The following is a 26388-nucleotide window of genomic DNA, read 5'->3' as shown; positions in this document are numbered from 1 at the left end:
ACAAAATTACTGCGAGGAAGGAAAAAAATGGCGGATTCACAAAACTCGTTAGCCAGGAGTCATGTTCCACAGCGGTGATGTCATAGCCAAGAAAACTTAGGAAGTAGAGGGAAATTATCAGACTGAAAAATATGACCCAACAAGAAAAGCATTATTTATTAATACAAAATAAAAGAAATAGAATTTAATGGACGTAGTGTTGCTCATGTACAGTAGGGGGCGCCGGTATGCACCTGAAAGTTGCTTGCGATCCGCCATAATAGAAAAGAAGAAGAAGAACATAAAGATATCTACGCAGCACCGGGAGAGAAAACATTTTTAAAATTTCTACTCCTGGACACTCATAGTACAAAAAAATGTATTTAAGGGCTAAAAACGTAGATTTTTTTTACATGATTTGTCCCCTTTAAAGAAGCAAACATAACATCGTCTGCAAAAAGTAGCTTTCCAAGCAACCTCGACACTAACCTTCTGCGTCTGAAGATTATTTTATGAATTGTCTATAAAGTTCCTTCCCTCAAGATTCCAGAAGGGACAGCAATATTTATACTGCAGTTTTTTTCCACATCTCTGCCTTTTCTAATTTATAGAAATCACGCAACACACTCAGCATAACCTAAGTCAAAAAGGTTATACTTTTAAGGTTATAAAAGATCTGAAAATGTGCGCCCGCGGCACATCACACTCATTCTGTGCCGGATCAGCAGCAGCAGCAGTCTGACATTGTGAAGCTGAGCAGTGTGTGATATGAGGAGTGACCCGAGTGTGTGGAGGGTAAACGGAGAGAGTCCCTCGGAGATGGAGGGGAAGGAGGAGGGGGCCATGCTTGTTCTCCCTGGCCCTCTTTTTAGAGTTCAGACAAGTCCCATGATGATAGGAGATTAATGAAGCTGCTCTGGCACTGTGATCCCTACAGGACACACAGTCACAGGCATACAAGGACTATTCATTCTAGATTATCACAGCTTTCATCTACCTCACTCCAGCAGTTTTATATCCAAGGGTTTCCTTTTTTTTTTTTTCTCCTTCCACAGATAAAACACGACACATCCTTTCAGTTCTATGCATTTGTCAGAAACGAAACATCCTCCGCGACATTTTGAGGATGTCTTTTAGCAATGCGAGCACAGTGGTGATATAAGCAAGCTGCAGCACATCTCAGAGAGTCAGAAGGATGTCGCATTAACACATGGACTTATCGCCTGCCTGCAGTCAGGTCATCTGGTTTCGCAGAACAACACTGGCCCCCCGTGGCTGATCGTATGTACTACAACCTTACCTGGCTTTGCGGTCAAGTATTTATCTGAACGGTGAAATGCACTTTAGGAACTATCTGGATCAGAATAACACATAAGATTAAAAAAATAAAAATTAACTTTGGATTTTGATGTTTAATTGATATGTAAATATCTAATTTGTTACCTCCCATTGTGGTGTTTTAGACATTCAAAAAAAAAACAAAAGCACGTTTCCCCCCCAAACACTTAAATCTTTTCCAGATTGGATGGGTGCTGCCTCTCTTCCTGAAATTTGTGGAATTTATTTTTCTTCATGGCTATCAAATGTAGAACCATTGCCAAGAAGAAAGTCTGACTGAAGTCCATGATTCATGTCTTTTATTCTTTAAATCACAAGCTAATCTCAGATCATCCAGAAAATGTCTCCTTTACCTTTGTCAATGGTGGGCACCTCTGACTAAAAGTTAGTTCTGCTAACCCTAAAGTACTAAACATTAGTTCCACTAACACGCTAATCTAACAAGGTATTTAGTGGAATATAATGCTAAAGAGCTAGCTTCGTTCAAATTATATCTGCCCTTGAAATATGACAATCCTTGAGCACCAATTTAATTTTAACATAAGTTACGTCTTGCAACACCCTAAAATATTATATTGCATTTATGTTTACATCTTGCTCTCTTTTTTTCTGTCTGTATGTTTTAAACTTCCTGGGTTAAAAAAAAGAAGAAAAAAACAGAAACAATCTTCAACTTTCACATCTGACTACTTGAAATTGCTAAAACTTCGACACAGATGTTGAACTTTATTCAGCTCAACGTTTGCAAAACTAGCGATTTGTCATTTGTCCAGAACAATTAACTTTGTGGAAGTTAAATGTGCTAAATGTTTTTGAAAAGTTAACAAAAATTCTAAACCGCTAAAGAATGAACTCTGCTACTAGCTCGTTAGCAGAAGTGTACCCACCTGAATCCATATGGCACGCAAAACACTTTAGCCAATTGTCCATCCATCCATCCATTTTCTGTTCACCCTTGTCCCTAATGGGGTCAGGAGGGTTGCTGGTGTCTCTCTCCAGCTACGTTCCAGGCGGGAGGCGGGGTCACCCTGGACAGGTCGCCAGTCTGTCGCAGGGCAACACAGAGACATACAGGACAAACAACCATGCACACACACACACACCTAGGGAGAATTTAGAGAGAGAGACCAATTAACCTGACAGTCATGTTTTTGGACTGTGGGAGGAAGCCGGAGTACCCGGAGAGAACCCACGCATGCACAGGGAGAACATGCAAACTCCATGCAGAAAGACCCCAGCCAGGAATCGAACCCAGGACCTTCTTGCTGCAAGGCAACAGTGCTACCAACTGCGCCACTGTGCAGCCCACTTTAGCCAATTGTACCTAATTAAAACACACTATTTACGACAAGGTCTTTTATGAAAAATCTAAACTTCATACATTGCAGAATTTATTTACTTATTAAAGTCAAAGAAATTTCACAATATACCCACAATCCATTGTTGTGGATCTTCTTTCAGTCACCTACGTATTGAATATTTTAAAAAAAAAGAAAGAAAAAAAAAAAACAACAAAAACACCTGAACACACTTTTTCCACCTAACTTGAAACAGCGAGTGAAATTTATTTGAATTAAATAAAGTCTGGTACATTTCACAGCTATAGGAGCCTACACAGTAAGCAGAACGTCTTGTTGTCCGTGTGCAGAACTACGCCACAGGGTAGTCCGTGACGGTTTTTGTCGCGTAAATACTGCCGGGGACATGATGGCAGCAGCCAGATATTGCTCCCTATTACATAATAATAATAATAATAATTTTAAAAAGGAGATACAAAGAAACTTGTGCGACTTTAGGAAGCATTTATACCGTTTTCCTCCAATATACGTCACCAAATCGTCATGCTTTGAAAAGAAAACCACTGAAGTTTTTTTTTTTTTTTTTTTTAGTTAACACAACGACATGATTAATAATGTTATAGTGTTGTATATTTAGCCTCTAAAATTAACAATTAATCTCTCAAGGGGGTGTTTGTCTTCTCTAAAATCGTTTCTCAGTAGTTCCGTCCGGTTAGGAAGATCAATGATTGACCGATTCAGGAAAGCACAGCCTGAGAGTTCTTGATACCGATCATATTATCCGCACTCATTGACCTCCTCATGGCAGATTTGCTCAAGTCCTTGTACTTGTCTTCACACAGCCTGGATATGGCCTACGGAAAGTATAAGCACAAAACTTTTAGTGCCCGAAAATAAGGCCAAAAGGCAAAGAAAAAAACCCAACAACTTTACACACCTCCAGTTTCTGGGCTCGCTTGTTGCTGAGTGGCTCCAGAGGGAAGCTGAGGTTGTTGTCATCGGCCAGAGAGCGCAGGTCAAAGTAATACTTGGCGTAGACGCTAGCCGGAACGTTGATGTTAAACTGTAGCAGCTCCAGGAAGTGACGCTCCATCTCATTCCTGACCAACGCAAAGATCTCGTCAGTTGTTTCAAAACTAGAGTCCATCTTAAAAGAAAGCCAGTTGAGGAGCAGCACTCACATGTCCTCCACTGTGATGTCCTTTAGGATCTGGCAATAATCGACGTTCCAGACGGCCTGGTCGTCCCAGACTTTGGATGCTAGCAAGATGGCGCCGAGAACAATGCGCTTCCAGTTGGAGGGACAGATGTCCATCTCGGCATACGTCAAAAGCCTTTCGAGGTACACCTGAAAGGAGACAAATCATCCAAATGGGAATACCACTGTCCCAAACTGTGAAGCCTTCCATCTTACATATAGAAATACAAGAAGTGTGTGCTTACCAGAGTAACGATGGCGCACTCGGCCGTGAGCTGCGCCGAGCTGAAGAGCGTCCTGATGAAGCGGTAGATGAGTTTGTGTTCGGGATCAACCACAGAATAATCATCTGGAACCTTTTCTCTCTGTTGGAAGGGAGACTCGGTTTCATCAGATCCCACTGAACAAGTGACCTGACCTTTGGTTACAGACTTACCGACAGAGGGTGCTTCTTCTCATCGAATATATCCAGCGAGCGGTTGGAATCTCTGCAGAAACAGCAATATGATGATGATACAATATATCCAAAACCACAAAGAGCTAAACTTTTAAACGTCAAGAGTTGTCTTTAAAAATGGGACAAACAAGAAATACCATAAACCCCCTGTACTTGTGGTGGTTAAAGACCTCCACCGAGAACATTTATAACTGCCTAGCAAATCAGCACCAAGCAAAATATATTGTGCTACTGGATTGGCTGCTTTGCAAATGCCAGCATGTCAAGTAGCATTGTGCGGGGAGTATTTGCTGTAAGGAGAGAGATACATGACAACATTCCAAACTTTTCCTACCTGTTTTTGATGTGATAGTATATGGCCAAAGCAACACTGGAAAAGACAGAATTACGGTAATTTAAAAAAAACACGAGGAGAAAAAAAAAAGCTTCCATCATATATCTCTGCATTTATTAGTAACCTTTTGACCGAAAGGGGTGAGAATGCTTACCATCTGATGGTGCTCTTAAGGTTTGGCTGGCTGACTGTGCTGTCATCGATAAAAATTGTTGAACAAGAGCTGTACTTTTTAGTCAGGAGTCCTGGGGACATCTGGGACGTTAACGACAATCAGCATTAAAACAAGGATTTTTCAAGTTGACAAAGTCCTAGCTTTTTTTGTTTTACATGCCTATTTCCCTATACAAAACATCTCCATCCAGCATTATCAAATGCTTACTTTCTGCTTCATGCTGATAATACTGGGATTTAATGCACATCAGCTACTCCTAAACATAAGATAAAACTGGGCCGCCATTTGTGTTGGGGAGAAAATTCAAATGGTGCTGAATTTAGGGAGATCGGCCGATACCTACATGTGAAACCGATCTTATCCACCGATCTTTTCTACCTCTGCAAATGTCTGAAAATCAGCCTGCTGTACCGTGGGAGAGGGCCGACTGAGATGCGTGCCCACTGGGTCACGCCTGCACATGTACGGTTAATAGTAGTCACCCCACTGTTGCCAACTTTGAGACTTTGTCGCTACATTTAGTCATTTTTCAGAAAAAAAAAAAAAAGTAAAAAATTGTTAACGGACAAAATCTGAATCATCGGGTCAGACGATCTGGTGATCGACCAATCACTGCAATCAGTGCACCCAACTCCGATGTTAAAATGTTATGATCAGCTGAAATATTGAGACATAAGACGAACAACTGAAATAGATTTTTAAATCATGCTTACGGTAAGCAAGAAATTATACATTTGATTAAAAAAAAAAAATTTGCCTCGGGTTTATTTTGGGGGTTTCCGAAGGTTAAATTGATGAACTTACGTGGTTCATGTAGTTGCTTTTCCTTTTTTCCCGCACTGGAACGAGACGAAATGAGTCAGACAGGCAAGTAAATAATAACTAAGCACTATACAGAGAGGAATACCGACCATCCGTCTGGGACTTGTTGAGGAAGAGGGTGCTGGCTCTGGGATGGTCCGATGGGTTCGCCTCCTGGGCCAATTCTGTTGCAAAGGAGACATTTCATTGAACTAATGGTGACACGTTAACATCAGAGGGTATTCTCCTGCCCATGAGCCAAACCAACCATCAGGGAGCTCCCTGTCACTGATGTGCTGCAGGTAGGTGCCCGTGTCCTCGCTCACGTCCTCTGTGGTGGTGATGGGACACTCGTCCAGGTCCACGTGTCTCCGGTGGAGTTTTGGACTCTCCCCTGGAGAGAAGCAGCAGGACACGGAGCCTCCCATTGCTGACCTACAGCTGTCCTGCTGCAACCAGAGCTGGTTCCCATATAACTAAAGCTTGGGCCTCCTGCTGACAACGCTGCACTCCAGGGGTCAAAGTTCAACCTATACCTTTTAGGAAGAAAAGGGGTTGGGGGGGCACTTAAAAACACATAACAACTTCAGATGGGTTTTATATCAGTTTCATGGCGCCAAACATTCAGCTTAGTGAAAATTTTACTCTCTAGCTGCAAAAAGGGGAGCATGGAACCACTAAGGTCTCTGCACAGACAGCTGACATATTCAGGGCGTCTGCATGCTTTTCCCCAAATTTGCATATATGAAACCACCAGTTTCCCAAACAATAACTATTTATAATACAATCTGCTTGAACAAAGCGGAGTTTCTAGTAATACAGCAGTCCCGGGCTCTTCTATCTGCCTCCATGGCTGTCCGGCTAACGCTTAATTCTACCCAGGCTCGGTTGCTCCCCCTTCCGAGGAATAATGGGTCAATCCATGTCCGCTGCAGCCGCAGGACCTGCCTCAGGCCCGGGCTGATCCGCCGGAACAGAACACGGACTCAGCAGCGGGGAAAACCTCCAAACACAACCGGGAGCACAGGAAGGAAGCGCCTATTAATAATACAGAGAACGTCCATCTCGTCGCATTTGCAGGAGACACGTCCTCTACGTCACAGCGGTGGTAGCGTAGCAGCCGCGTTCAGACGCAGCTTCCGACTTTGGGATTTCAAAATAAAATGCTGTGCGCCTAATGTGTTCGCGCAAAGGCCGTTTTATTAGAGAAAGATGTGCAAGCAGCTGGCTATCGCACATTGTAAATCAGCAATGAGGGGAAAAAAGTGATGCGGTCAGAATTAAAATCACTTTTTGAATGGTTCTTTAACATGAAATTTGGTTAAACTTGCTGCCTGACAAAATATTAATGTCTATATTCAGCTCGTCATCTTACATACATTTAATTACTATGCTATTAGTCTGAATACCTAGCGCCAATGAAACGGAAGCGACGACGTTTCAAAGCTAATTGATTAATGATTAATTTAATGAAGATACCACGCCTCTTCATCTCCCTTCAGAAAAACACGCTCTCTAATTGGGTAATATTATTTAAGGTGTAACGTGATTGGTCGACTCGTTCATTGATGGGACTGGCTTCAGACCGCTTTGTGCTGTTTAATCTAAGACATTTTATTATGATAGATGTTCGGTCTGAACCGAAGTCCGTATTTTGTCGTGGACTGGTACCGAAACATCAGCAGAACTAAACAAATGTACACTTAAAAGTGGACCGGTGCTGATGTTAAAAAGTCACAGAAGATGGCACCACTGAGTCAGTAAGCTATCAAGATGCGAGAAGAAGAGTTTTCACACTGGCTATGTTATTTATTTGAAGCATGGCTCTTGTTCCTTACGAGGAAAACCCGCTTCCTGCGTTTTCCAAACTCCATAACTCCTCAGCACAATTCCGTTTTGCCAACCAGGAGCTCCGTCTGGCTCAGGACTGGAAGAGGCTGGGGGTGGCTGCAGTTGTCTGGGACGCAGTAAGTGACTCGCTTTGCCGCAACTCCATGGGGTTCGGGAGAAATCTGCAATAATATCCTGTTTTTTTTTGCCCCCTTTCCAGGCGGTTGTTATGTGTATGTATCTGGAGCTGGGAGCAGTGGAGCTGAAGGGGAAGAAGGTCGTTGAACTGGGAGCTGGGACGGGACTGGTGGGGATCGTGGCAGCTCTGCTGGGTAAGCTCATAGCTGACTGATTGGTGTTTTCCCAAGGCCAGTACCCAAGCCGATATTTAGCACTTTATGTTAGGTTTACACCCTACAAGTCTGTCTTTAAAAGCAGATAAATATATATATATTAGCATTCATGTTTTGGAAAATGAATGCATTTAAAGTGTACCTCATAGTATTTGTCTGATGCTGATTATTGGGGAAAAAAAGGCTGAACAATAATTCATAAAACATCCCTTTTTTCCCCAGGTGCTCATGTGACCATCACAGACAGGGAGCCTGCCCTGGAGTTCCTGTCTGCCAACGTTGCGGCCAACCTGCCCCCACCGGCCGGTGACTTGGTGGTGGTCTCGGAGCTGACCTGGGGTCAGGGCCTGGAGCGTTTCCCGGAAGGAGGATTTGACGTGGTTCTGGGAGCGGACATCGTTTACCTGGAGGAGACCTTCCCCTCCCTGCTGCGGACCCTGGAGCATTTATGCTCGGGCAGCACCGTCGTTTTGCTGGCCTGCAAAATCCGCTACGAACGGGACGCGCGCTTCCTGAGCATGCTGAGGCGCAGCTTCACCGTGGAGGAGGTCCACTACGACAAAGACAGGGACATCCGTCTGTACAAGGCGTCCAGACTCCCTAGAAGAAGGGATTTATGACAAGTCAGATTTATATTTTACGAAGCAACCCAGGAGGGTTTAAGAGAATTTTTTAAAAAAAGGAAGAAAAGAACAAGAACACGTTTATTTTCAGCTGCCAAAACTCTCATTTATATGGCTCTAACATAAATGCACTGTTATACATGTTAATGTTGACATTTAGAAAATGTGAATAAAAAAATTAAAAAGCAACATAAAAAAAAAGCATACCAATTGATGACCATACATTAAGAGTACAATATGGCATTCTGTTTCATAAAAATTACAGCTTTGTTCCGATTTGGACTCACTTTACATCGCGTTTTCAGGGTTTCGTGAAATTTGGACCAAATCCCGTCTTTAACCAAACAGCCGTCAGCGTTTGGCTCAGGGAGCGGTTAGCTCTGAGCTTCTCAAATTTCTTTTTTAAAAATGTCTCGGGATTGTAAAAGCAAGGAAAGTGCACACACTGCTTTGTTGTCTTACAGACTCCTCAGGTGAGAGGGGGAGACGTGGGCGTCTTTATTTTTTTTAAAAAAAAGCTCCTGTTGAGGATAAAATGGAACGTTAAACTGCAGAGACTCATCTTCCCTCCCAAACTGTCCAAATATGGAACCAGGCATATTGTACATTTATAAAACAAGCAATCTGTTTATCCAGTGGGCTTGCAAATAAAGTTATAATGAATAGTAAGTACACCCTCTAAATCTTCAAGTATTTATTTTTTTTACCAGGTTCTAACAGTATTTATATAGATTAAGACCAGACTAAGTAAAAAACCTTTTAATTACAAGAAAACCGTCTACATTGAAGAGGAAAAACAAAAACTAATTTGCCACAATGGTCACATCAGATCTTAACTAAAAGTATTTTATTTATTTTTTTGTAATTTAACAATAATAACAATAATAGTGTTTATTCTCATACTATGAGTTTATTCTTGTAATTAAAAAAAAAGCATTCTCTTAGACTGGCCCTAAAAGTCATGTCTTTAAAACATGTCGTTTATCAAAGTTATGGCCCAATTTCAAAAGTTGAGAGTTAAAAACTAAGTGCACCAACTGTTCAGCACGGTGGTGGAGGGGTGATTATTTGGACATGTGACATGCCAGGTCACCTGTCCGAACTTTTATTCGGCTACATTTCAGTTTTCCACATTCTTTCTCCATTTTTCTGCATCAAATTACGACTTTTTCAAATTAGGTTAGATTTAAATAACTTTTTGAACCTGATAAAAAAAACAAAACCTGCCAATTATGTCTTAATACAGAAAAAACCCTCTTATTTACAGGTGTACTTTTAACTTTACTATACGCAGATATTCATTTTTACTGCAAAAGGTCTTTTGTAAAAAAAAAAAAAGTAAAACTAGCGTTAAAATTAAATGTTCATGACAGTTATTTAAATTCACTTTTAACCAAAAAAACCCCCCAAAAGCTAGAAAAACCATTGCGCTATCATCAAAATGATTTAGCTATGATATTTTTATCTTCTAGAAAAAAAAGGGGAAAAAAGACAAATGGTGTCTCAAATGTTTCCCAAGTTCAATACTGTATTTTTAAAGCTGCATTTTACAGTTCATATTTAGCTGTTTGTCCTAAAAAGGCATATGTCAAAAAATAGTAATAAAAATAAAAAATGGCGTCACAGAAGCAAATAAATTGAGAATAAACAAAATACAAGTCAGAGATAAAACGACCCACCTACAGTTCATAGCGTGATTAGGTAACAGAGTAATGCAAGTTAGGAATAGAAACGTAACCTCCGAGTTATCATGCGACCGGCCTTTTGGGAGGTGGCTGATGTCACTTCCTCTTTGCTGGTGATTCGGCCCAGCTTGATTGGGCCCAAGTGACTGGAATGCTTTCCATGAGCTCTGAAACGCTCACTGTCCTCTTATGAAGGAAAAGCGATGCGTAAAGAGGGGCAGGTGTGTTTTATGTCTCAGTAATTCCCACCTTCAGATTTTATCAGCAGTTTTTTTTGTGTTTTTTTTTTTTGTAAGAAAGCAGGAAACGTAGAAAAGGAGGAGTGGCTTCCAGGTGCGGCTCTGAGTGGAGTCTCTGTACATGGGGGGTGTGGGGGGGGGGTGGGGGGGGCTCTACTCTGATTTGTGGCAGTACAAGTCTTTGAGGGCTTTGAGCTCCTCGATGAGGGTTTTGTTCTGGTTCTCCAGTACGGCCACGCGGTTCTCCAAACACTTCACGTACTCCTTCTTCTTCCTGCGACACTCCCGGGCTGCCTCCCTGCGTCACACACACACAGCCCAATAAAGTTTCGTATTACTTAAAAAATACAATAAAATAAAAAAAAACTTTTTTGGCATCACTTCCAGACGGTAACCAGCACCTGTTTTTCATTAGCCGGACCTCCCTTTTCCGTGTGACTTCCTCTGTGCCGCCTCCTGTTCCCAGCGCGGGAGACGCTGCCATGACGACACCCGGCGTGATGGTGCTGGTTGGAGCTGTCCGGATCTGATAGGCCTGGACGTCGCCGGAAGCAGCTGATTGGAGGAAACCGACAGACATGCCGGATACGTTTAAGACAAGCAGGAAGTGGCGCAGCGCCGTGATGACTGATCTAGTCAGTGAAACACAGTAAAGTTGTTGGGTAAACTAGCAAAGAGTGTCCTTGGTTTCACCTTGAACGACAACCTGGTTGCTGGGGACGAGGATCTGCTGGCCATCGCTGGTCTGGGCGTACTGCAGGATGGTGGTGCCGGGCTGCGAGGCGGCGGCGTTGGCCATGGTGAGGGTCTGCAGGCTCTGGACCCCGTCGGTGCCGTTGCTGGCCAGCTGGATGGCCCCGCCCTGCGTGATGGCGACTGCAGAGGGAACCACTGCTTCAGCTTCCACAGATCACACCTGAACCTCCTCCACACAAAGCTCACCATCCCACGATTAAACTTACTGTACTGCCCACTGCTGGTCTGATAGATGGGGGTGGGCATAGTAACCGTGGTGATGGCTGGACCTGAGTCGTCTTCAGATTTCTCCTCCTCGATGCGAGGCACGGCGGGAGCGTCGGACGACAGGTCGTTGAGAATCTTCCTGTTTGGGAGGATCAGAGCAAATGTTGAAGGTTTGGTGCTGAAACATCAGAGAAGTCTTCCTCTTCTCTCCTCTCTTGACCTGTAGGACGGCCGTCTGGATAGAATCTCTCTCCTCTTCTGGGAATCCACGACGCTGTCCACAGACTCCTGGGAGTCCTCGCTCTCCACGGTGGCAATCTGGAAGAGCAGAGGGGCTTTGAGTGGCAGAGGCCTGGGCGGGCGCGGCGAGGCGAGTTAGCGGCGTACCTGAACGGTCTGGACCTGAGGCGACTGGATGACGGAGGGCTGAGCCGCCTGGATCACGCCGTGCACCTGCACCGTCTGACCGTTGGGGAGCTGCACGATGGTGACCCCTTGGCTGCTGGAGGTCACCTGGCCTGCTGTGATGGACGCCTGCAGACAGAGCAGCATGCCAACGACTCGGCTTTAACGAACCAACCCGAGCGGCGGTCTGGAAGTCGGCCACGATGGACGGAGGGAGGGAAAGAGGGGATTACCTGGGCGAGAGTGATCTGCTGGGCCTCGGACTCAGAGACTGCTGCTTCGCCGCTCTGCTGCACCTCTGAACCGGCTTCCATCTTCATCTAGAATCAGCAGCGAACAGAAACATTACATCAGGTCCTACAGAGCTGTGGGAAAGTATGCGCTCTCCACTGACATGTTTGTTCAGGGAAAAAAGGGCTCCGAACCAACATGAGTTTAAAATACAAACTACTGCTGATCAAAACCAAAACCTCCCTCTGATTCACCCACTTTCCAAGTGGAAGAAAACTACTGAGAATTCAACATGGTGGTGGCAGTGTGGTGCTCTGGGACTGCTTTGCTTCACCATGAATTCTCCTCTCCAGCATAAAAGACAGAACTGCTCCACAAACTGAATTCGTTGGGTTCATGAACAAATCTGATGTGTTTCCACCAAAAAATAAACAACCCTGTGATTTTAATTTGGTTTAAATCCAGTTTCACGGCGGTACAGCTCTGAAACCGAATCAAAACCTTTTTTAAACTGGAACAAGTTTTGGCATACTCCACAGATCCTTCACAATAAAACTTTTTGGGGAAAGTTGGTTGATATTATTAGTTATATGCAGTACAGAAAATGTAACTAATAATAAAAGGTAGGCTTGAAAAATCAACAATACGCCATGTGGTGCCACTATAACTGAAGTATTTACATTATTATTATTATTAAAACAATCCTGCAAATGGGTTTTACTCATCAATTTATTACTAAATGAGATATTGTCATTAATTCATAACGTCCTGAAATCTTTAAGGAAATCAAGTGCTTAGTTTTAATCAGGAAATCCATCAATGAAATACATATATAGGAATGATTATATATATATATATATATATTTTTTTTTTATCAGCATTTTCCCCACATTACACTACAAGCTAAAAAAAAAATCAAATATCAACTTCCAAAAAAAAGCAGTTATATTATTACTATTTTTATACAATCACAAATAAATCTTTGAAAATTACTTTAGCGTACAATATTCATATTAAAATTAATATCATTTTGGGATTATAGCCACCCAGATAATACAGACCTACTTTTCCAATAATAATTTAAAAGTATTTTGCTATTATTATTTTTATGAAGTGTTTAATTGCTACTATGGAGCACTAAGACAACCCAATGGTTTGCTGCAACGTTTATTTATATGCAATACATATGTAAGAACATGATTCAATATTTAAGTAGCAAGACAGGCGGAAAAGTGAAAGACAGTTTCCTGCATGCTTTTACTCGGGGAAAACTGTGACGCCCTCTGGTGGACAAATCTTGTGGTGAAAACTTAAAAGAAAAAGTTTAAATACATACATAAAACTACAATCGGCAAGAAATAAATTTCACGTCCATAAAACAGATGACCGCAGGCTAGTAATACGCTGAAAACCTAAATAAATTCAGCGCCTCTTAGTCGCTCCAAAACTGGCACTTCATTTTATGGGTGTTAATTACATATTTCCCTCTCGTCCGTTTCAAAATAGCAATGACGTCATTGATAATCGTGTTACAATTGTAACGTAACGGCAGTAAGAAGAATCGGTTGGTGCATTTGGGGGATTTTTCCCTCAACGCTTTTATAAAAAAAAAACCCCAGCAAAGCTTGAAACAATCAAGTAACCCCGGTGATAAAGCTGCGTCCACATTGCTCTGTCCTGCTGTACAGTAAACAGAAACGTTGAGTTGTGGCTCTGACGGAGGGTGTGGCTCAGTTTTACCCGCTGCAGAAAAACCACAGTTACAACTCTGCACCAAAGTTCACCTGGGCTACAGAAAAACTTGGCAAAAAAAACAACCGCTGAATGGCGTTAAAAACTACGCATCATTTTATTTCTAGCCTGCAGCTAAATGAACAGCTAGGGATAGCATTGCTATTAATGTTAGCATGCTATGTGGCTAACATCACTGCAATGAATGACGCTAGAGTTTAGCGAAAGTTCATTTGTGATATATTAATACTGCAGTTACATAGCCTTAATGTTGATATATATCTCAATGTTTGGAGCATTGTTAGCATTTCAATGTAGCTTTCGTGTTAGCCGATACCGCTATGTTGCTAGCTGGAAGCTTGCATGGAGGGAAATGTCTGCATGCCAGTTTTTTTTCTTTACAACAAGACACATTTACTACTTTATTTCATCCGTCATGAGCCATTACTGGTTGAAAATAAGGCTAGATTAACGTTGAAGAGCAATGTGGTTCAGAAACTAATTCCTGTGCATTTTATTAAATTAAATAAAAAAAAAAACAACCCACTCCCACATTAATACCTATGTCTCAGCCTGCAGAGACTGACTCATTTTGTGAGCCTCCGCCGCTGCAACAGCCGCCGCCATGATCTCTTTGTTGGCCCTGTGCGGAAATTTGGCTACAAATATCGTCAGCGGGCAGCCATATATATTATCTGTTTAGCAAACATCGGACGCGTGTCCTCTTACCAACACGGACTCGCTTCGTCACTCCCGGGTCTACGGAGCTCCACTTTTATTCAGACCGACACGTAAGAGACCGCGTCAGGCTACACCTCCGTCGCGTCACCGAGAACAACAACACGGAGAGGAGGACGAGGCGGACGACGACAGCGAAGGATCAGCTCTGGCGAGAGGCTCCGAGGGTCGGCGGGTGAAGCCGAAAGGTTACGGAAAATGCCGACACGAAGATAACCGAGAATGTAGCCTTTTCTAGCTTACTTTACTTAAAAATAATGCAACGAAACAGCAAATATAAACGTTTTCATTTTTTACGTTTCATGTTTTTTCTCGGAAATAAATAAAAAGCTATTATTTATTCTTCCTTCTACTGCCACCTACTGGAGTGGAGGGAGGACTGGGACGCTAAAAGTGCACTAAAATGACAAAACTAAAGAGTTTAGTTTTAAAACGAATAAAAATGTTTCTCTGTCCTCGCCATTATTTTTTCGTCTTCTTAATGCTCCACGTTGAGAGCTAGAAAAACATCTTGTATATCCAAAATGTATCCATTTAACTAAGTACATTTTATTTAAGGGGAAAGGAAACCTTTTTAGCAATTGGTAGAGGTACATATATTGCACGCTGGGTAGTGGTGGCGAAAATTTAAGACTAGAATATACATACACAAACATTCAGTTTCATAAAACAAACCGTTGAGCTGTAGTTGCAATTGTTGGCCATGTGATGGCAGCAAAATCTTTCCTTATTTTCGTTTTCCGCTCCAGTCGCGTCAAATTCCTTTAATCCTCGCCTAATATGATCAAATACACGCGAGTCATCCTTCAAATGCTTGACAAGGCTTTGTATTAGCAGGTTATTTGAATGAGAAGACCACGGCTGCATTATTTATCAGGTAATAAACCGCAACATGCTTGCTCTTCCTGTGCTTGTTGACTTGAGCCATGAAATGTGCTCATTAACTCTCGCCGCTCGGCGCAAGGAGGATGCTTTCTGCGGGAATGAAATTGGTCCTAAGCAGCTACAGCTGGTCCAAATCCTGCGAGGACGGGAATGGGATTTCAGTCCAATTTATGGCCATCGTTTATATGTACGAGGTCATTTCCAGGCGCCCTGCCTATACACACCAGCAACACTTGTGGATGTGCTCAGCTTCTCCTCCGGGCTGATTTACTCCCATCAATGTGGAAATAATCTTGATCTGACCTTGCTGTTAAAAATTAAAAAAATAGCTTGAAGTAAAAATCTTAAAATCTGCATTTTCCAGCCCTGATAATGAAGCACCTGGTTATCATCGAGAGCTCACAGCAAATCTGATAAACATCCGTCACCAGGCTGCCTTTTTTTTTTTCTACTGCGAGACTGCATGTCAGAAACTTGATTGTGCATTGATTTCCGGTAATGATGACCACCGGCTAGGATAGCCTTAGCTAACCATAATTAGCCCAGCATCAGAGGAGAGCTTCCCCCCCTTTTTTTTTTTTTATCAATGAATGTTGCACCTGGAGATCCTCTGTTGCAAATTCTGTGCATGTTTTCAGTTTAATTATATTTTGACCATTCATTCACAAGAAAATGAATGAATGATTGCATCCTCAACTGCACCTTTCCGTGTGCCTGCAGCTGCGGTTTAGTCGTAGCAGCTAAAATAGGGAATAATTTAAAAAAGAAAAAAATTGCCTCAATTTTCTTGAAGAAAACTGAAGGTTTTTTTTCTTTAAATATTATCTATATATATATATCTTCCAATGTGGTGTAAGGGTGGGTTTATTAAGCCCAAGTATTAATAGAAATATTTAAAAGTTCTAAGTTAGACTTGCTCTGAGTCATTTAGTACAAATTTCTTTTTACAAAGAACTCTAATATTAAAAAATATACTGCAAAATCATAAAAGACTGATAATATCCCCAATCTCCTAGTTAAGGTAGATCAAGCACTGCACAGAGCCGCAGGCTTTTTAAAATGGGCTCTATAATTTGTTTTTCTATTGTTTTTGCTTATTATGTTAAAATATTAAGTCTTTTGTAGACCCCTATAAACTTCTGTTCTAAGTTTTAACAAGACAATTCCAAGGAAAAGCAACAAAAACATCTAAAAGTCAGAAGTTTGATTTCTAAAACTTAAACCGCTCCTAAATTTTGCAACCAAAATAAAAATCCTCGACGTCACAGGTTCAAATCCAGGCCTGATGTCTTCCCACCTCTCTCATTACACACCTCCCTGTCTGACCACTCTCGCGTAAAGGCCACTAGAGCCAATAAAACCTTCAAAAAATAAAAAAAAAAGTGACAAAGAAATTGCCCTGTTGTGCGTCTGTTGATGGACCCAAACGCAGAGAGACGGAGGCAGCTAGTAGATGAATGTTTTAATAAAATAAACAAACAAAAACCACAGGGATCCAGAGTCAAACAAAAACAGGAACCCATGAGCAAAGAGAGAAAAAAAGTCGGAGAATCAAGGCGTGAGCAGGAGAAAGGTTTAAATACTTTGAGGGTGAATGTTGGAACAAAAGACCTGGGCTGATTGGCTAACGGGCTGCAGGTGTCAGGGAAGAGAGTTATTCCTTGTAACCTAAGAGTAACAAGGAGTAACTAGACTCGAGAAATAAAACATAATAAACTAGAATCACTAAGAAGAACTGAACTAATGTAAAACAGAAACCAAACTGATCTAATCAAAGATGGAGACTAAGGAACACAGATAATAATTAAAAAACTAGAACCGAATAATCAAACCAACCCAGGATGTGACAGAAATTGTTTCCTAGATCTTCCAGGTGGGATTTAGCATCACTACATGATTTTGACCATTGTTGCAGTAAATTTGCAATAAACTCACAGTTGCGCATGAAACAAATGTGGGCATCTGTTGATTTTGCGTGATCAACATCATCTCAGAAAAAAAAAAAACCCAAAAAACTGGAGGGACAGTTAAATAATAAAAAGCATCATACTATTTATACTGGCCAAGTATTTACTCGATACCAAACGCAGCTCTGCTTGTTTGGCATGATGTTGTTTGGCAGTTTGCAAATTTATTTGCTGACCTGAAACATTTAACTGTGACAAAACCGAGAAAATGAATCAGGAGAAATCTGAAAGGAGGCACTGCGCTGTGTGAGTGGGAGGAGGATGGGAACACGAAGCAGAGACCTGACTTCAATCCGAAGCCCATCCCTCTCCTCTCCCCTTAAACCCAGCTGTTAAAGCCCCCGGCTTAAAGCAAGTCTCCAACACCCCCATCGACATCCAGCCCTCCATGTCACTCTCCTTAATTTGTCTCTCCTTTCTTTTGATCTCCTCTTCTTCCATTTGTACAGTGTATCTCACACCGTGTATTTTTTTTTTAATCAAGCAGTTATACAAATATATAGGAAAAAAAAATAAAAAATCACGGCCCAGTCCAATTCTTGGCGGTGTATGTAACACGCGCGTCTCGCGTTAGGTGAACCGTCTCTGCGTTGACGCTGCGATGCCCAGCGGATGAATAATATTCCGTCGACGTTGTTCGTCTGCCTTCAGGTGCGGCCCTCAGTCAAAGGAAATGCCGTACCTGCCAGTCAAGCAGGGGGCGCCGTGGCAGAGATCAGGTCACATGGCCGCGCCGGGAGGTCAACACAGAGCTCAGGAACACGTGGTGCATTTGAATACCACTGACCTTATATGCATGCTGCTTTTCATTGTGGTGTTGAATTACCTGAATTGCATATGAACCAGCGCACCTGGCTGGGGTTGCCATGGATACAGGGCCCCACTCTCATACTCTCCCTCTCTCTCTCTCTCTCTCTCTGGCTCTGTATCTCATAAGCCAGGTCCTTAAATGTGAAGATGTGAGTTTCAGAGATAGAAAGGGAAACTGTGGCTCGGTATCAAGCGGCAGCTGTGAGGCAGGAAAGTTTATCTGAACACGGAGCCGGCGATGGCTGGCCGACCCAAACCTCCCGCTAATCTGGCCGGAGGCGGCAGGCCGCATCGGCCAATCTCAATCAGCTGGCCCCTTCTTCCTCCCAGCAGCTCCCCTCCCCCATCACTCCCATTTTTACTTAAAGGTTAAATATGTTCAAGTCTAATCACATCGCCATAAGCACTTTAAATAAGTCACCTCTCAGTGGATATATCTCAAGGTAAGGATTTTTCTTCTTTTCTTTTTTTTTTTTCTTTCCTCGACCGAATCTTGAGACACGGAGAAAGTCTAAAATGTAAATGTGATTTCGTTTTCAGTTTCATTACGAAACAATCACTGCTTTGTCAGTCACTTCCACTCTTCCGTACAGACAGACAGACAGACAGACAGACGGCTAAATTACACCTTTCACTTCCTGATGTGATGAACACAAATTAGACGAAATGCAACGGAGAAACAGTCAAGCCATGACAACAGAAGACGACGCAAGCAAACAAACAAACAAACAAACAAAAAAAGTCAAAAGCAAAAGAAATATAAGATACACAATCCTAACAACAAAACCAGTAATAGTAAAAAAAAAACAGTTTTATTTTGGGGGATTTTCCCCCCAAATGCTGAGATATTCTCATCAGTTCAATTTACTTGAAAGAAGAAACATTATAATACAAATCCATCCATTCTGAGCTAATTCTATAGAATGTTTTTTTGAATTATTATTTATTTTTGGTAGGTTGTGCCATAGTTTCATACTTTATTCATTTGTCCTGATTATGAATTTTTTCTTTTGGATTATTCCTGTCACGTTCTTGTGTCGGTGTTTCGGTTTTCTTATTCATCCTCATTAGTTTCATTTGTGCCGTTTAGGTTTGGCGTTCATTTCTACGTTTAGTAAGCGTTCTGTCCTTCTTAATGTTACGCTTCTTTTTTTTTTTTTTCATAGATTTCTCTTTAAGCCTGTTTCTCCTTTTGGTTCCAGTTTCTTAGTCCAGCTAATTGTCCCAGAAATCAAGCTCATTGAACCCAACTGTGTTTCTCCATCTTAGTTATGCCACTCACCAATCTCACCCGCTACTTAGATTCCTGGCTTCTTTATTCTCTTTAATTTGGTTAAGACTGTTTAAGTTTGTGGGGGTTTTTTTCTTCTTTTTTTAGAAAATATATTTTGTCCAACGCGACACTTAAGCGGTTGTCTGCAGTTTGGCCCTCTAAGGTCCACCGTGGCAGTCCATGATGAGTTCAAGTCAATCAAATTCAGTCAGAAAACAAATCAACTTATCAACTCAGCACTAATTCCTCATTCTGAGTATAAGAACATGGTGACAGTGGGTCAGTAAGAGGGGGAAAAACCCCCGTAGAGTTCATTATACCCAAATGTTCCCCTAGAGCAGTGCTTACCGCAAAGGGGCGTCACTGTATGTAGAGGGAGATTATTTCTCAGGGCGAAATTAGATTGAAAAAATATTGCATTTCGTCCCCAGATAAATTAAGCCCCTGTTGAGTAACTGACTGTTATGACCATCTTTATGACAGCTATTTGGTTTGAAATAAGGCTGAAAAGTTTGGAAATTAATGTCTTAGAGGACATAATTAAGAAGGCCAGTGAGGTCAAAGTCCGTCAGAAAAGGAAAACATCCAACGTGATGGGAATCAGTCGGCAAAGAGCCATCAAGAAGGTTTAAGATTAGAGGCAGCAGGAGTTGCTTCAAGGTGAAAGTGGATCAGGCAATAAGAACCTCCTACGTCTGGTCATTTTCCCCTATAAGAACAAATGATGAGGTCAAAATGACTCTCTGAGACTTCATGCAGTGATTATAGATATATATTTAAAGGCAGCCTTGTGGGACCTTGTCTGTAGTGCGGAATGAACCCAAGGTTGTCTTTTTTTTGTTCTTGTGCAGCATCAACAGCAAGATTCTGGTCAGTTCTAGCTAAATCTTCTCACCCTTCATCCTCGACACCACATCTGTCTGACTGCTTTGAAAATGTCCAAAATTCCCCCTGATTTCATAACCAATCGAGCAGCAGCTCAGTTTGAGCTACCGATGTCCTGTGTGTTGGGTTTCATCAGAAAATGGTGATGACTTCCGAATGACAAAACGTCTTCAATATTCTGCTCATGTCGCAAAAAACACAATTTTGCAATTATGCTGTTTCCATGTAATAATATTCAAATTAAAATCACACCTGACTAAGCTTGGTGACATAATGAGTCATTAAAAATCAAGGCGGTGAATATAAACAGTTGTGTGAGCTATAGTAAAATTTCAGGTATATTCATATTTCAGACACAGAGATGGTGTTCATAATCAGTCTTGTCTTATTCAGACACTGAAGCGACACGTTCCTTATACTTGGGAGCGGCACCATTTTTGGGGAAATATTCTTTTGAAATGAAATGAAATGAAATGAAATGAAATTTATTCGAACATGATACAAATATAAAAATAAAATAGTGCACAGTAACAAGAAGTGCATAAAAAAGAAGAGAAAATACAGATTTTTTTGTTTCAGTTAACATATCATGCTCAAAATGGGGTAGGAAGAAGTGAGAACTTATAAACTCCTACCCCCTAAACACTTGAAACTTTAGAGTCCTACTGTCATTAAAAAAATCAAAATCAAAGTGGCAGTCAGAAGTAACAGTTACTAATATTTACCTATACATTTCCCATTTTATGCTGGTTTGTCTTTCTAAACCCTTACACCAAGTTGTTATCTGCAATACACACCTTATTGCTTTCTGTCACCCATATGTGTATCTATTGAAAATTACCTCCTTGTACTTTCTTTTGAATTGTGTTAAGCTATTGCTTTGTTTTAAATCTTCATGTAACTTGTTCCATAACTTTACACCTTTAATTGAAATACAGAAGCTTTTTCTTGTTGTTCTAAAATTGCGGATCTTGAAGTTTGAGTGACCCCTTAAGTAATAACCCCCTTCTCTTTCAGAAAACGTGCCGGGTATGTGCTCAGGTAACAACTTTTTAGATACTTTGAACATAAATTGAGCCATTTTAAATTCTACAAGCTCCTCAAATTTGAGAATTCTGGATATTATGAAGAGCGGGTTTGTATGCTCATAATAACCGACATTATGGATGATTCTAATGGCTCGTTTCTGTAGGACGGTTACCGGATGTAAAGAGCTCAACTAAACTATTAATCCAACCTTCTTTTTTTCAGTTTCTTTCTTCTTTTTTTTGCACAAACAGCGCATAGCGCACAAACAGCATAGTAAAAATGAAAGACAAATGAAATATCTGTGAACGAAACCTTCAGCGGAAGCTTTTTATTTGTTTCCAGTCACCTCATGCAGTAGGAATGCGATAGGTAACATATACACAGATGGAAATCCACAGTCCTTTGTGTGCGAGTGTGTTAGACCTCTCGTTGTCATAACATGTCATTTTAGACACTATTATTCCCAACAGAGGCAGACGCTTCAGCTCAGTGACACAGACCATAAGGTCATCTGTCAAACAGGAGCAAAAAGGAGCAAAGTGTGTCTTTATAGTAGAACTGTGGCCATCTAGGCTTGTTTTATATACATTTATATATGTACATATATATATATATATATGATGAGAAGCTGCCAATTCTCACATCTAGAGCCCTTTTACCCAGCAAACCCTGCTGTTATCCCTCCCCGACTCCTGCTACAGAGTTCAAAGGTTGCCATGGTAACCTGCATCCTAGTGGGTAGACAATGTGCTCTGCCCCGAAGCAAGTGGAGCAAGTGCGGGTGGTGGGTGGGGAGGATTCTGTGACCTTTGACCCATGAAGGTGGGGAACAGAAGCAGGATGGGGAGCGGGGGGGTGTCAGCGCAGCGGGGCTGCAGGTTGGTTTGATCCTCTCTGGGGGCCGGCGCCAAAGGTTCTGGGCGGAGCAGCTTCAGAGCTCAGCGACTCGTGCCGGGTCGCATCCCGGATTTTCCAGAGGGCCCTGGGCGCCAGAGATAGCCGCCCTCTAATCCGCCGTCTCACCTTGCCTCCACCGTGTCGCTGTGATGGAGCATCTTTTGTGTCAGATCTCCACCGCTGCCCCCGTCGCCGGTCCCCACGGCGATGGCCGCTTTGTGAGAGGGTGCGTGTACACGCTTGTGTGTGACAGAGGAACAGAAAGGTACACATTTCACACCTTTCACAACTGACAGATGTGAAAGGTGCATTCAAAGTCATATCGTCGCAGAGAGTAAGACTACCACCGGACAGGAAATGACACACATGTACTTGTGTTTGTGAGTGTGATTCCCACTGATGGATATCTGGGTCAAGACCGGCTTTCATCACACACACACTGATACATTTACCTACAATCAGTTTAGATATAGGAGTCATTTTTATGCAACAGAATCCCTAAAAATGACAGAAAGATATATTATCACAAGTATTTCCTAATCCAAATAGTTTGAGGAGAACTACAGTTGTGGCATTTCGGCAAACCTCAGACTGCTGATTTGTGCCATGACACTTTGTCATTCGTCTTGCCAGAGGTGCCTTGGGCCAACATTGGTTTTCCATCACTCATTTGCACATCAAGATGTCAATAATATCATGTCACCATGTGGGTCAATTAACCTTGTGAACCTTGTTGAAGCAACCTGAGAAGTAGGAGGGTTTGATATGGTGGTCAGAGACCCTTCTGAGTCTCTGTGTAGGGAGAGTAACAGAACCACGGATGGATGGAACAACTTTCAGAATAGTTTGTCATCAGATGAATTTATGGCACCAATCTCAGGGTTTGATGCAGACATATCGATTTACACAAAGTACAATATTTTTGTATTGCTGAAAATGATACATTCTCTCAGAACAAAATGTAAGATTTAAAAAAAAAAAAAAAAAAATCACTGCCACAAAATAAACACAAATCCTCTGGATGTTTTCAAAAGTCAGAAACTGAGGAACATTTGTGGAGAAATATTCTGTGAACGTGTTCGCACAGAGGAACCGAAGAGGACAGACGGGTTATTTACTGCGCGGCCCAGGCGACCTGTCCGTCCTCATGTCGGGCCCCTGCAGATTAAGATGCAGCCGTTGGCGGCTGCCAGAGCAGGCGGAGATTGATGGGGAGCACGGGGGCCGCAGAGGCCCCGCAGAATTCTGAACAGAGCCTGTGGGCATCATCCAGCAGCGCTGCTGGCAGCAGGCGGCTTCCTCCTCCTCTCTTTTGTCACCTCTGTTTCTGTGTTACTTTCTGTCACGTTTCTGCATCTCCGTTTTTTATTTTCCGCTGCCCCAAAGAGCACCCCCCCCCCCCAAGTCGACTCCCGATGGAGACGCCGTATCAGCAAGTTTAACAAAAGTGGATCTTGTGAAACTGCAGGTGTGTCAGAAATATGTGAAGAGCAGAGGCCAAATTTACAAGGGAATATGATCCCAATAAATAATTCTGCCGTCCAAATTAGTTTTGGGATGCTAACCAGGACATATAATCTGGATCTATTGCACACACTCATGGTAAGCAACAAGCATACTGGCTCAACTATTTACACCCCATCCAATACTTGGTTAGGAGTCCCTCTGGAAGTTGTGTTCGGCCCACACACTTTATGTAGCTTCTGGCATAATTCTGCCTGAAGCTCCCACCAATGTTCTTGGTGAGAGAACACATTTTTATTTTTTGCTTTGTAATAAGGCCATTTCATTGTCTTGAATGGAGACAAAAGAACACCCACTGGAGATAGAACTGCACCATCAGTTAACCCAAAATGTCCCAGACAACCAAATTTGTTTTGATTGTTAACAAAAACCCAGAAACCACTTAAACTGAAACTGCTCAAACACCAGCGCCACTGTCCTTCGCACCAGTTCCTTTTGTCCGCTTTAGACCAACTCTCTCTGCTGTGCAGTTCGAATGCATAGGTGAATGCCAAGCAACTACAGCATTCTGGGTAAATACAACCAAAACAAACGTGCGAGTCTAGTGTTAGTGGGAGAAATCGCTTGTGGGGTTTTGCCAAAGGCAAGAAAGAAATCTTACACCCACTAAAATCTGACCCCACTCCATTTTTGTTTACATTTTGTGAAGAAGGAAGTGGTGATCAGTGTCTTCTTCAAAGGTTTTCAGGTTGTTTCCTTCAGTGGTTCTTGGTACAGCGACCCCACAGGTGAGGGGTTAAACTGGTTGCTCAAAAGGTTTGGTTGTATATGAATACTAATCAGTATGTTTCTGAGTATGTTGAAGGAGGCCCTGCTGAAGGATGCAGAGACAGCCGGCGCCAGCTTGTTCTAATCAGACGGCTGCTCAGCAGAAGGACATCCTATTCTTCATGTTTATAATAAGATAGTTTATAGCGTAATGGTGCTGATTAGCCTTATTCAGTCATACTGTTCGTAGTAAATGTTCTAGTTTATCTTATGAAACTGTGAATCACGTTGCAGCTGCGTATGTTTTGATAAGAGCTGAAACGTGCATTGTAACTAGGGATGATTTTCAATAAAAAGAGGTGCGGCAGAATGTATTTTCAGAATAGGTGGAGATTGTAACTGAAGCACATCTCTGTCCGTTCCCCTCGCGAGTGAAAAGAATATAACTCTCTTGTCTTTTCCTGTTTCTTGCATTTTTTCAATGTTGTAGGTGATTCGAACCTGACAGTTACAATGTTGGTCCCCAGTCGACTCAAATCTACAGGACTATCAGCTGCGAAAACACCCGTAAGCTAGTTTCACCTCACCATGGACTGGGAGGATTGTAACCAAGATCAGTGAGGCTGTCAAATCGAAGAACAAATTCTTCAACTTTATCTCCAGTCATCAACTAGACAGTTATAGTTTGAATACAATTGGCTGTTCCAACCAGACAATGGAAAGTACAGACTGAGGAAAGTAGTTTATTTTTTTGTTTTCAGAAAGCCTTGATCAACGTCTTTGAATTTTTTCCCACACATCTTAACTGAAAAAGTAGTAGTCTGTCTCTGTACGTCTTCCAAGTTTCTCAGGACAGCTGAGGAACTTAAACTGGGTGGCGAAAAAAAAAAAAGCAATTATCTCAGTATATCAACATATGCATATCAGCTTGCACTCTGTGGCTCCTCTGCCTTGTGCTGCAGGGATGCAAACAGGAAGATGAGAATGGAAGATGGATGCTTGGATGTGTGTGCGTGCTGGCATCGGAGGGTGTGTACCCCAAGCAAAATGCACTGGTAGGGTTTTTTTGTCGGAGTCCCCAGGGCAGCAGACCCATGAGTCAGCGGCCAGTAGGATTTATAGCCAATTGATTAAATTAGCATTTGTTCTGCTTCTGGGACATCAGCTTGTCAGTATAAACACACGCTGAAGCACGCAAACGCACACAGACACACTCCCACGCTGGCAAAGAAACACCTGAACAGCAACTGCAGTTATGGAATGAAATCGGACATTAAGGAAAGAAGGGGGACAAAAAAAAAAAAGGTCCATGGAGTAGCAGCAGACAATTAGCAATGATGTCAATAAGTCAATGTGATTAACATCCGGATCACTGGGATGTAAGTACTCAAAGAAACACACGCTGCACTCCCAGAAGCCTGTTCCTGAGTAGCTCCTTCATACCATACAGTGAGAGGTCGCACACACCGGGCCTGCTGACAAGCCTTTTTTATGACATTCATCAAAGCCATCTGCTATTTTCCGCTCAATTAATTTGTTATGGGAAGTAGGATCAATTAAGTGCGGACCGTAATGGCTTTATATCCTTGTTTCCCTTTTATAGCCCAATATTTTCTGTGCTCCACTCTGGCATGAAAAGGGGGAATCGATATGCTGGGCTATTTTCCCCTTCCGTGGACTAATTTGTTTTTGCCACTTTCTTCTTGGCATGATAAACTGGCTGTAATGAGGGGTTAGGATGGAAGAGACCTGAGGTGGGAGGGTGGACCCTCCGTTAAGCCAGGAGGTCTAATGGACGATGCAAGGCGAGACCAGCTCTAATCTGACAAGATCCCATCTGGATGTCAGGAGTAACGTTTCCCATATGTACCTCAAGGTTTGGCAGTATCAACAGGGATTGACCTTTGCTTTGTTATCATTTAAACTGTTGGTCAGCCGCTGAGACAGTCAGTGGCTTAGACCGGGGCAAGGACGGCAATGATAAGGACAGTCATGGGACAGTTGGTTTGACAGTGATGAGTGTAGCGGAGTG

The 26388-nt window shown here is 42.2% G+C and overlaps 3 protein-coding genes across 3 annotated transcripts; 1 reads left to right on the top strand and 2 right to left on the bottom strand.

Moving 5' to 3' along the window:
- Window positions 1–2802: 2802 nt before the first annotated feature.
- Window positions 2803–6695, bottom strand: LOC116716023 (cyclin-Y-like protein 1). The gene is made up of 10 exons (XM_032556748.1): window positions 5849–6695; window positions 5691–5765; window positions 5584–5618; window positions 4759–4859; window positions 4605–4640; window positions 4250–4301; window positions 4059–4178; window positions 3797–3963; window positions 3553–3715; window positions 2803–3469 (listed from the first exon to the last, which is right to left on the bottom strand). Exons 1-10 carry the CDS (start codon window positions 6006–6008, stop codon window positions 3353–3355), a joined length of 1026 nt encoding a protein of 341 aa, XP_032412639.1. The 5' UTR covers window positions 6009–6695; the 3' UTR covers window positions 2803–3352.
- Window positions 6696–7400: 705 nt separating this feature from the next.
- On the top strand, window positions 7401–8890 carry mettl21a (methyltransferase 21A, HSPA lysine). Its single transcript, XM_032556750.1, has 3 exons — window positions 7401–7547; window positions 7631–7742; window positions 7986–8890. The coding sequence occupies exons 1-3, from the start codon at window positions 7401–7403 to the stop codon at window positions 8381–8383; spliced, it is 657 nt and encodes a 218-aa protein (XP_032412641.1). The 3' UTR covers window positions 8384–8890.
- Window positions 8891–9896: 1006 nt separating this feature from the next.
- LOC116716024 (cyclic AMP-responsive element-binding protein 1-like) lies at window positions 9897–14532 on the bottom strand. The gene is made up of 8 exons (XM_032556749.1): window positions 14370–14532; window positions 11912–11998; window positions 11661–11807; window positions 11494–11591; window positions 11273–11412; window positions 11004–11186; window positions 10712–10865; window positions 9897–10608 (listed from the first exon to the last, which is right to left on the bottom strand). The coding sequence occupies exons 2-8, from the start codon at window positions 11996–11998 to the stop codon at window positions 10464–10466; spliced, it is 954 nt and encodes a 317-aa protein (XP_032412640.1). The 5' UTR covers window positions 14370–14532; the 3' UTR covers window positions 9897–10463.
- Between the last annotated feature and the right edge of the window lie 11856 nt (window positions 14533–26388).

Source organism: Xiphophorus hellerii, chromosome 24 (assembly GCF_003331165.1).
Source record: "Xiphophorus hellerii strain 12219 chromosome 24, Xiphophorus_hellerii-4.1, whole genome shotgun sequence".
NCBI classification, from domain to species: domain Eukaryota; kingdom Metazoa; phylum Chordata; class Actinopteri; order Cyprinodontiformes; family Poeciliidae; genus Xiphophorus; species Xiphophorus hellerii.
This window is presented reverse-complemented; position numbering and strand designations above follow the sequence as displayed.